Raw genomic sequence first — 12020 nt, forward strand, 5'->3', positions numbered from 1 at the left:
GATAAAAGAAAAGAAAAGAAAAAGAAAAAGAGAAAGAAAAAGAAAAAAGAGTTCACCTCTCTGAGATTCACTCTGTATTGACAACATGAGAGATTTAAACCAACTCATCTGGTAAAGTCCCTTCTGGGTCTGAACTACGGGAGTCCAAGGAGCCTTTCCTTGCCCTTTTTATTCTAGGCGTTGTCAGAAAACAGCAGAAGTGGCTCATCCGACTTTACACCTCGCAGTATCCAGCCCACACTTGGGTGTGGGGAATGTAAGCAGCAAACTGGTGAAGCGATTGCTGGCAGAGGGGTGAAGACACAGACCCCGGGGAACCATGGGGTCCTCAAGAGGGACAGTAGGAAACTGCCTACGTTGGTTGGAGTCATTTCTACTCACCCCGCAGTCGTTAGCCCCATCTCCACACATGGCCACATAGTAACTGCGGGGAAAAGCATGAGAAAAATTAATGCCTTAACACCTCGCTTGGATCATCTCCATCACAACCAACGCACGTGCGATGTGTGTGTGTGTGTTTTGAACACACGTGCACTCCGGCTGATGGAAAATGACTTGGCGAGAAACATTCCTGGAGGAATAAGGCCATTGGGTATTTAAATTGTTTCAGTCACATAGAAAGAATAGTGATTCTGCGACAGATGTCCACCAAGATGATTATACATGTCGAAAGAAGTCCCGGGTGATTGCATTGACTAGGGCTAAGCTTCAGAGCACGCAGCCATAATCCCAGCACCCCCCACACCTAACGCACAGACAGAACCTAATGCATCTGTGTTTTGGTGGCTGACACCATTGAAAGTTCAGAGTTTAGACACTAGGAGGAGGAACACTTGGGAAATGGCCGAACGGGTAGAACCAGAGACATGGACACATATTCTTGATGCTTCCTGGAATGACATGAGATAATATGCTATACTGGTTTGATGTGCCTCCTGGAATGACACGAGATAATATGCTATACCGGTTTGAAATGCAAAGGTAAATATAAAGCTGTTGCCAAAGAAAAAGAAATTTCTGACGCAGGGCACATTGTCTTCTCTTATAGGTAAATAATGCATTATAGGTATTGATTAATGGCAATACTATCAAAGGCTTGGAGACAATTTGCCAAAAACACACAAAATAACAAAATCAATACAGGCAAAGAATGAAGTTCTCAATTTCCTTATTACTCGTTGGCACATAGAAACAGTCATTTTTATAAGTCAAAAATGGTCAAACGTAAACGAACTCATGAGGTTCGACCTAATATTTGGCTGCTAGACATGCAGATCCCCCATGAACAATTCATGTGCTCACGTGCGTGTCATGACAATGCACATTTGCTCAAGTGGCTTCCTTTCTTCAGGCTTGAAGCACGTGTTTAGTCTTTATAACACACGAAGAATCTTCTATCTTCTAGTGCTCCCTGAATGCAGGCAAGAACTCGGGCAACCTTATGTGCATTGCCAGTGATAAAGGCAGGAGGAGTAAGATGGGGAAATTGAGAAAATGGTTCATTCTGAGGCAGCATCTGTCTTCCTGAATCGATTTTTCTTGGGGAATATAGTTTTTCAAAAGTAAGCATATAAATCGACAAAACTTCTTAGACATTTGAGAAGGGTAAAATTACTTTCTTCAGCCACTATCATATAATGACCATGTAAGTAAAATAGTCATTTTAGACACCAGTTACTAACCTAGCCTCAAGGCATTATGGGAGTTGATAGGCAGTTTCTTAAAACTTCCCTAAAAATGCTTTGGCAACAAAAAATAATAGTGAAAGGCAGTCTCCTGGTTTTACCTACTACTTCTCTGCAGTTATGTGAAGTTTCACTGTTCTCCTTTCCCTTTCCCTTTCCAGAAATCTGTAGGCCAGAAATTGTAACATTCCCAGAAAGTTATAGGCAGGTCTGGTCTCAAGAACTATTTCATTCTGATGTGACTTGATCATCTGTATTTCCAAGGACATAAGAAAGGATTTTTTTTTTTTTTTACTTTGTCCTCTATACCCAAACCTCTGCCAGGACCAGATACTGTGAAAATATCACTCCACCTCTTTTTTAGAAGACCTGAAATCATTCACATAGCCTCTAATGGACCAACCTCAAATAATTCCAGATGACAACTCACACACTTCACCATTTTTCCTGTTCTGAACTATACACGCCCCTATTTTTTCTATTCTCCGCATTCAATCTGAGAATCTTCCTTTAAGTTATGCTGTAGAGGCCACAGAAGGAATGCTGCCTGGCGTAGGCAGGTTCCAAAATGGCTCTCCGTGATTGGCACCTCTGGGTATTCCTAATGTTGTATAAAGCCCTTCCTTGAATGTGGGCTGGACCTAGTGACTTGTTTCTCATAAAGAGAACACAACAAAAGTGAAGGGATATCGCTTCTAAGAGGAAGATATAAAAAATGGTGATCTCTCTCACGCGCGCTCCTCTTGCTTGCTCACTCTTGTGGAAACTAGCTACCACGCTGTGACTGCCTTATGAAATGACCTGTGTAGCAAGGAACTGTGGGTGGCTTCTGTCCAACAGCCAATGGAAAACTGGGACTCTTAGCCCAACCCCCCACAAGGAACTAAATCCTGCCAACAACATGCCAGGGAAGCTGGGACAAACCCCTCCAACTCTAGGGGTGACGGAGCTGCAGTCCTGGCAGATACCTGATTGCAGCCTTGTGAGAGGCCCCAATCCAGAAGCCTCCACTCAGCACACCTGGATTTCTGACCCACAGAAATGAAAAATAATAAACAGTGTTATTCTAAGCTACTGAATTTGGAGGTAATTTGTTACACAGCAATAGATAGTGAATACACTCTCGTTTCATGCAGTAATACATACTTTAATTTCTGAAATTCTTCAACAAGACTAGATTTCTGTCCAGGAGACATTCTTGCAAAAATGGTTCCATTCACCAGAATCTAAAGAGAAAAACAACTATCGCAATAAGATTCGAATGAAGAACCCCTTTAAAATAAAAGAACAGCTCTAAAAATCATTCTGGCCACTGTTTGAATATAGCCTTGGGCGGTATGTCATTAGCCCAAATGTCAGGACAGGGAGAAAGGGGACTTAGTGCTTTACTGTTCAACTTTCACTTTCATCCCCCATCACAACTTTATGACTTCCTTCCTGGCCATTTTTCCGAAATGGGATAACCTCGAGTTAATAACTGGAAAGCAGCAGAGCACATGGGGCAAAAATGCTTAAGGAAATATAGTTCTTTGCACTAAAAACCATCTCTACAATTGCAGGGTAGGTAGAGGGAAAGCAACAGATGAGGAGTGGAGAACCAAGGTTCTATTCTCAGCTCTGGTCCAACTAGCTGGGCAAAACTGCCACCAGGGACCTAACCTCCTGAGTCTCAGCTGCCCCAACTCCTCAAGGAGGAACTGCACTAACAGCTTTCTAGAAGCCTCTGGGGTCGAGATTCAATGGTCCTTGACTGGTAAGGCAACAGAATTCTCAAGAAACTGCTAACAGATGGTTGCTGCCCTCAGCCTGTGCTCCACTCATCTCCTTCACACTGACAGAACAACCCTGCACAGCACTATTTTTAAATAGACACACAGAGGACAAGATAACAAATGATTTTGAAAATAAACCATGGAGCCTTTGTTTCCTGCTGCTATAATTTAAGAATCCAGACAGGACGGGGGATAGAGCTCAGCCTGACATGAGTTGGTGGCTTTCAGAGAGAGTCTGACCCACAGAACAGGCAGCGCATTTGGAACTATTTGAAGGTACTCCTTGTCGGGGAGGGAGAGATGGAGGGAGGCTGAGATTGGGTTGGCCATGGGGGTGAGGAGCTGGACCAGAGCTCAGACACCGGAGAGGGGTTCATGCACATATGTGGGACCATGTAGGGCTGGGGAACTTCTGAAGGAGCAGTGCCCCTTTGGGGGTGTTTCTTGCCCAAATCTGAGACCACCTCACTGATCATCACCTTCACTACTCTCTTCTTTTTTGGCTCACTAGTTTGAGAGCAAAACAAAACACTTCATTTCACCAGTACTTACTTTGGGAAGCAAGCTGTTGAAATGCTGAAATATCACTTGGTATGATTTCCCACTCATCGCAAAATGGTAACAGCTCCCTCTTGCTCCGTCAGGCACTGAACTGTTCCCAATGCTAAGGTAGGTTTCCTAAATTCAAAAGGGCATGGTTTCCACAGGGGTTCTCAAGGAATGCCTCTGCTTTCCTATATGGTGTGGAAGGAAGTGCGTTAAAGTCATGTAACAGCAGGGGCGCCTGGGTGGCGCAGTCGTTAAGCGTCTGCCTTTGGCTCAGGGCGTGATCCCGGCGTTCTGGGATCGAGCCCCGCATCAGGCTCCTCTGCTGGGAGCCTGCTTCTTCCTCTCCACTCCCCCTGCTTGTGTTCCCTCTCTCGCTGGCTGTCTCTATCTCTGTCAACTAAATAAATAAAATCTTTTTTAAAAAGTTATGTAACAGTAAATACATAATGCGTTATTTGTCTGTGGAACTTAGACTCATATAAAGAAGACATTCACAATGTCCTCCCCAAATTACATGAATATATGAGACATTGACAACATAATGCTTGGGATCCTCTCCTAGGAGATACTATGTGTGGTATCAGCCTACCGAGAAAATCCTTCCAATGTACCAGTTAGTGATTCCAAGGAAGAGTAGAAAACATTCTTCCTTTCTCTTTCTTCTCCTCTTCACGCAGACTTTTATTTCCTAAGATCTTTTACCATTCATTCATTCACACATCATGCCCCAATTTCTCCCTGTAAAATAGGCAGACTCCTTCTTTGGAGCCTAACTCCTTACAGCACCTGCCTTCTCCCCACCTCAACAGGTGACATGTTTCCTCATGGTGCCCAGTTCCTCTTGCATACCCTATGTACCATTGCACCAGTTTGACTCCTTTGCTGAGACCCTTTCTCTCCTGCCCTCCACCTGTCAATGTGTCCCATCACCTCATTCTAGCCCCACCTGGCTTAGCCCCAAGAGAGAGCTCCGGATGAATGCACATGCATTCATTGTGCCGACAGCCGTCATGCCTTTTCATGCAGCATTTCTCAAAGGTCCTTACATCAGTGTAGGACTCTGAGGTTAAGTAGTATAAAAGGTGAGAATACTTAAGCATTGGGAAGAACAATATTTTGATGTGCTGAATTGGGAGGCAAAGCCATCCACCCCTCCCTTTCCATCCGCCATTGCAAAACAGCCAACAAAAGATATGCTGAAAGCACTCCACACGAGGTAAGGACAGAATTCCTTCTGTTTTCACTGGAAGGCTGGAGAAGGAGAGTGCGGTGGGAGGGATCCAGAGAGGAGGAAAAAGCCTGAAACTGTGATGTGACTTCTCACAGCAACAACCAAAAATTCAGTAGAGGTATTACACAGGTGAACGGGTAGTGTGAGTGGACTGTTTTTTAAAAATCAGGGAAGACCTGAGTTTTATCACACAGTGTAATGGAGGCAACATGCATTGACACAAAAGCAAGTGAGTTTGCAAGGAAATAAGCCCCAGAAATCTGCTGAAAACATAGAGAGAGCTGCCATCTTTTACGGCCAATGCAATGGGGTTTGAGCCACGTAGGGGCAAAATCACTCTGTACAGTTGTGCAGTTTGTATACTGAACAAGGCCTACTCCACACTTAACAATCCAAAGGGCTGGTCAGTCTTGAGGAAGGGAACATTTTTGTAATTTACCACCTGGAGGACCATCTCTTTGAACTTACATGTAGGCAGAGGGGCTACATTCAGTGATAGGATGCCAGGCTGCAGCTCATTTTCTTCACAAAAGCACAGGAAGCTTGTTATCTAGAGAAGCCCAATACCTGTTAACTTCATATCACAGGCACAGCACAAGGTAAATGCCTGTGGATCTGGGTGCCATCAGACAGAATTAAATTTTATTTCCTGCTCTGCAACTAGCCAGTCGTGTGTCTTGGGTAAGCTTACCTTGCTGGGCCTCAGTTTTCTCATTTGCAAAATGAACAGTTTGTCAACTGTATGGGCTAACTGTGAAAACCAAATGGGAAATATGGATGTAAATCACTGGTTCTCAGCCGTGACCGCATATCGGAATCTTGGGGAGAAAAGGGCTAGTGCAAGCTCCCAACCCAGAGATTTGGATTTAATCAATAAAGCCTTGGCACTGGAAGCTTAAAAACTCTTCCAGGTGACTTCTTTGCACAGCCAGGGCTGAGAAGTGCTGGTGGAAATGCTAAATGCTTTGCAAACTGCAGAACTCTGGACAGCTGTGAGGGGTTTTGACCGTGGTGACTTCTAATGCTGAGAGAAGGCTCCTGGGACCAGGACTATGTGCCATCAGCCCAGGCCACCAAGGGGCCTTCTAACATTTGCTCACATTCCTTCCCACTCCATTCTCTTGGTTCTCGACCAGCTGCCAAGTCACAGAGGCAGGAACAAAATCTTCTGGTTCATTGGCTTCGACAAGGATCACTTGGCTTCCTCTAGGAATCATTTCAGAATTCTTTGCCACAGTAATGGCTGTTTGAAGGTTGTCACCTAGATGACAAAGAGAGTCAACTTGCTTTCTGTATAAATCTCTCAGCAGCCAGAACTGAGCTCTGCCTCTTCTGAGTGGCCATACCACATTGTTGGTGCTCTTTGGGGGGCATTTCCCTCCTTCTGTCTTATTTGGTGGCATCTCTTGCCCAAGCTTTTCTGTTCCTAGTGGTCAAAAACGATGCCTGCCTCTCCCTCCCACAGTAGCACCATGTTCTGGATATTGCTTATTTCCAAAATATGCACGAATGAAGAAAGACACGGTTAAGCACTTTATGACAGATCTTTAAGAGACTGACAGCCCTGAGTGGTGACGGTATCATGGACCCACTCTGATAGCATGGAACCATCTTGGAGATCTGTGTTGCCGCCAAATAGAGAACAGAACATGGAAAGCTGAGCCGTGCTTGGATTGGATCAGCATATGCCATGCCTGCCCCACAGCCCTGAAGGACAGCCCAGTAGAGTCTTTATACCCTTTACACAGAAGTCTCACTGAGGTTCCTGAGGAGCACGTATCTATTCTTGTGTTTAAACATTTACTGTGAGCTGACTAGCACTGTGCCAAGCCTAGGTAGGGAGAGGGGACATTAGACTTTAAGAATGAAGTATGGTCCTTGCCACCAAAGCTTAGGGCTGTTCGTGTTAGGGCTGCTGCACATATGCCTGGGTAATGGGGGCTTAGCAATGACAGCTTAGCAATTTTCCCTCTATCTCAGCCACATGAACCCACTCAGCTCACATAGTCTTTTCTGATTCCTGAGATACACGGAATGCACCAGGCCTCCAGAAACACACACCAGTAATCATCACCGTCCTGATGCGGGCTTCACTCAATTCCTTCAAGACTGGTTTCGTTTCCTTTTTCAAGCGATTCTCCATTATGAGAAGTCCCAGAAATGTCAACTCTGACTCTGCCTTCTCTCTTTGGATTCAGGAGAAAATAAATTTTAAAGCTTATTTATGTAGTCTTGACAGTTGAACTTTATTTCTTCCTTTTAAAAAAATTTCTAAGTTTTATCAATGTAATACATGCATATGTTTTAAAAATCAGAAAGAACCCAAAGCTGGTGATGAAAACCAATGGTCCCTGTCTCCACACCCCTCACCCTTTCTCCTTCCCAGAGGTAACCCCTTCTATATGTTTTAGCAACGTCTCCCAGTTTCAACTCCATTTTTAAAAGCAATGTGCTTATCTACCAACTCTTCTGTTGGTTTTTAAAACTTCTTAATCATATATATTTTTATTTCAAAGACCTTTTTTGACCTTGTAATAATTTTAGTTAGACATTGATTAAGTATGTACTGCATATGAGATACTATGGTAATAGTCGAATATGGAATCATTCATTTCAACCTCCACCTGTAACCTCCAGAAAACACATGACATCAGCCAGGCATTTGAAAAGTTTTCAGAATTTTAAATTGGAAGCTTGGAGTCTAACTGGGTTGCATTTACTATGTGGGACCTCTCCTCAGGAATGGAGTAAATCTCAGGTGACTTTTTAAAAAGTAAATGTGGGGCCAAGATCTCTTTCTTAATCTCACATTGTTTCTTTTTCTGTCCAGAGAGGAGTTAAGACTGCAGAAGGAGAGGGAGACCCAGGGATCTAACCTTGCTGTGTATGGTCAGTCAACCCCGATGTTGGGTCCCATCCCACCTCCACCTTCCACAGTATGTGACAGAGCTGATTCTCAGCCTCTCGGATTCCATGGGGTGAAGCAACTTCCCTCTCCTGCACTCTCTCTCTCTGGCATGGTGTAGACTATGCTTCTTCCATCTGCAGATTCAGCTGCCACTCCCCCCCACCTACTTCCCATCTTACAGAAACGTACAGAAGTCTCTCATCTGCACTTATTGCTTGTCTAGTTTTCTTTGATACTGTTTCTTTTCTATCACGTTGGTAGCACTTGGGAGGGAGAGGAAATAACCCATGGTCAGTAAACCTTCTTTAAGAGAAAGATCAGGGTTGGATTTCTTGATGAAAAATATAACTCAAACTTAGATGGGAACATAGTGAAGAAACTTCTCTCTGGAGTAGAGAACCAGTTACTACATCTTCCTTCAAAAGTCCATTCACCAAATAACTACTCTGTTTTAGATCTTATAGTAGGCACTTTGGTGAATACTCAGGTAATTAGATATGAATCCTGCCTTAGTGATCTCAGAGAATATTATAACAGAAGATCTACCCAATACAGAGTGCGTTAAATTCCCATGATTTAATTTCATGACTTTCTATTATAAATTGGATTAATATTTTCTAATTAGCTAGAACTAAAAGAAAGATCCAGAAATCTTCTCACCAGTGTATTCTGGTTTTGTCTCTATTTTTCGACTCTTCCTTTCTTTTACCAACTCAGGCACTTAGGCCTCTTGCTGCTCTGCAACGTGCCCAGCAAAATCCTGTGTCAGGGCCCTCAGGCCCACTCTTCCTATCGCCTGCAATGCTCTTCCTCTGGACAGCCACATGGTTTGTTCCCCTACTTTATACATTTTTCTGTTCAGATGTCACCTCCTCAGAGGACTCGAAGATCACCCCATGTAAAATGGCATTATTATTTCTCTCTCCCAATTAGGATGCAAGCTCCTGAGGGCAAAGATTTTATTTTATTCACTTCTGAATCTTCAGTGTCTTGAAGGGCATCCCACACAGAGTCAAGGTCAATAGAAATTTGCTAAACCAATGAAAGAGTAATTTTGATAAAGTATTTCTTCTGTTTTCTAGTTTGGATTTGTTTTTTATTTTTTCCCCCTAAAAAAAAAGAAACTCTTCTACTTCCCTGTTATGATACCAGTTTTTAAAGAAAAGTTTTGATTTTCCTTATTGGGAAACTTTGGTAAATATAATGTGACTGTGATAAAACTCAAAACATTTTTCCTTTTCTCTGTTTGAAAATAGTAACTAAAAATTAAGAAGCATAAAAGGGGGTTGATATTCTCTATGAAAAACTGAGATGGTTGGAAATCTAGCACACTGTATCATCACTTTCTTATTTTATTATATTTATAATGATGGCTATCTCACTAGTGACTTTTAAATGAGAACATCACAGCAGTACTCGTATGTGGCAGCTGGGTGGTGGGTATCCTCCTTGTCTAGCTACATACATTTTTTTCTTCACACATAACTCTAGCTTTTGCTATTAAAATTTTTTTGTCTTGAAAAACTACAAAATCCTGTGTGTTATGGGCCTTCATGCTTGCTTACGAACAGCTAACACCTTGAATATTAAATCTGAGAGTACCATTCATTTATTTCAAAATGATCTTTGTGATTCTATTTAGAAGATTAAAATGTCATGGCAGAAAGGCTCCTTAAAGGTCATCCAATCCTACACTTTAGAGATGAGAGAAACAGACACAGTGTAAGGAAGGGACAACGATTTCATTAGAGCAGATGGATAGAGGTTGTAAATAGTTACACTGAACCAAGGATATCTACATCTTATGCAAAGGTGTTAATTGTATATAAATGAGGGTCTCTCTATCAGCAACCCAAAATCAAAGATAATAATGCATAGGTAATTTCTTATTCAATGTTCCACAGTATTTCACTACTCCTTTGTCTTGGACAAACCAAAAATAACCTTTAAAAACTGAGAAACATTAAAAGAAAAAAGAATCTGCAGATTATCCTGTAATGAGGATGATTTATACCCTTAATGTAATGAAGAATACTGAATTCTATTTCATATAACTCAACTTGCACTCACTACCTCTCCAGATCTGAGGGAGGTGTACTAGTGAGCTGTGAAAGAAGCTAGGTCTGAAGGATGCCGGAGGTCTGTCACAGTGCCCACTGTCTCCTTCTTTCAAGGAGCTGGGACTCCCAGTCAGTCAGCCACATAATATTCCAAGGCTGAAGGAATGTTGGTTATTTTTGATGGGATGATGGAACACAGGGCAGAGATAACTCACTGACATTTCGGAATCAGGAGATCTGGACTGCCATCCTTGGTCTACCAACAACGAGCTTTGTGACCTCAGCAAGTCTTCCCCAGTATGGCTTAGAGTCGCCTATCTCCAAATTAGGAGATTGGATGAGATGAGTCTCCATCTCCAGGAGGCGTCCGTGTGACTCGAGTTGTCCTGTCCATCTCCAGCATTCATTTACTTGATGCACATGGACCCTGCTCTTGTGCCGATTTCTGAGTCCCTTACCGGGCTAAATTCTGTACTTCTGAAAGCTTCTCCATCTTCAAGTCTTTATGGGCAAGGGCAATGACACGGAAGCCTTGTACTGTATAATTCCTCAGTTTCTGTGGGAAGTCCTTGGGTACTGTCACGTGAGAGGAAAGAGGTAAATGTAAGGTCACATGGAAGGCTCCCAGCTCCTAAACAAGGCTCTGGTAACCAGTCACTGTACCCTGTTTAAAACCCCAAAAAACACTTTAATAGAAAAAGTACAGCTCCAGCTAAAAGCCAAAAACAACTTCTTCAGTGTACTCTTATTATTCTGACAGAAATGAATGCCAAAGATACACTGGTCATCAACTGGGTGTCAAATCCACTGGCTGGGTTTAAAAAGGACAGGTCTCAGGACCGGGTCTACATGGGTAAGATGAGGGAAACAGCCGATCCTCTAGACCAGGAGTCAGCAAACTATAGGCCAAGTCTGACCCATTGCTTGTTTTTATAAATAAAGTTTTATTGAAAGGCAGCCATGCCCATTTGTTTACCATCTATGGCTGCTTTGGGGTCACAATGTCAGGGTTGAGTGGTTGAGACAGATACCATGTGGCCTGCAAAACCTAAAATACTTTCTACCTGGCTCTTCACAGAAAAGCTTGCCAATCCCTGCTTTACATGATAGATGATACAATGCCAACATTTGTGTATTTTGGCATAGTAGTCATAACTAATATTAAAATATTTATAAAATCTTTATGGTTTGTAGAGTGCCTATAAGGGTATTAGAAAGAAGTACAGCATATAGAAGTACCATCTACTGCCAACTAGATCTCTGACCTTGGGCTTGTTAGGTCTCTCTTCTATACCTCAATTTCCCCATCCATAGGATGAGGGGGTATAGAATTTTCTGTCCCCATTCAGCTCAGACTTTCTGTAGTTCTAAAATGTTCCAGGAGGTGGGGATCAAAGAAGACTTTGGCTCTCTCTCTCTCTTAAATGCAGGGGGAGAAATCACTGCAGTCATTATTAGCATATGTCAAAGATCTGAGGTAAGGACAATAAGAATTGGAAGTGCTACCAGAAGGATGAGAGGTGAGAAGTGACAGACTCAAACCCTCACAATAGAGCAGGGGCAATAGTCACCAATTAAAATTTCAAGAGGATACTTACCTTGTATCTATGAGGTTGAAAAAAAATTAAACAGCAAAATATAGGCCATCAGTCTATGAAGGATAGAGTGATAGAGGTAATGGCAGCTCTGAGGAAGATCAAAGTCAGAAAAAAGGGGCCACTTCTCAGGTAAAAATGGCTCTAAGTAGAGGAAGAAGTTAAAGCAATCACTTGCCAAATCTAGAATTGTGTGCACAAGTTGATGGCTATCAGCAAT

At 42.7% G+C, this 12020-nt stretch overlaps 1 protein-coding gene across 1 annotated transcript in view; it reads right to left on the bottom strand.

Moving 5' to 3' along the window:
• The window catches only part of ATP13A5 (ATPase 13A5), an 87864-nt gene that overhangs the window by 29288 nt on the left and 46556 nt on the right, over window positions 1-12020 (bottom strand). The window contains exons 17-22 of the mRNA XM_045812599.2: window positions 10664-10781; window positions 7299-7423; window positions 6338-6498; window positions 4010-4135; window positions 2832-2911; window positions 382-424 (exon numbers count right to left, since the gene is read on the bottom strand). Of these exons, the coding sequence (XP_045668555.2) occupies window positions 382-424; window positions 2832-2911; window positions 4010-4135; window positions 6338-6498; window positions 7299-7423; window positions 10664-10781 (653 nt within the window). The remainder of the gene's footprint in view (window positions 1-381; window positions 425-2831; window positions 2912-4009; window positions 4136-6337; window positions 6499-7298; window positions 7424-10663; window positions 10782-12020) is intronic.

The sequence above is a fragment of the Ursus americanus genome, chromosome 4 (assembly GCF_024610735.1).
Source record: "Ursus americanus isolate L20-20 chromosome 4, mUrsAme1.1.p, whole genome shotgun sequence".
NCBI lineage: Eukaryota > Metazoa > Chordata > Mammalia > Carnivora > Ursidae > Ursus > Ursus americanus.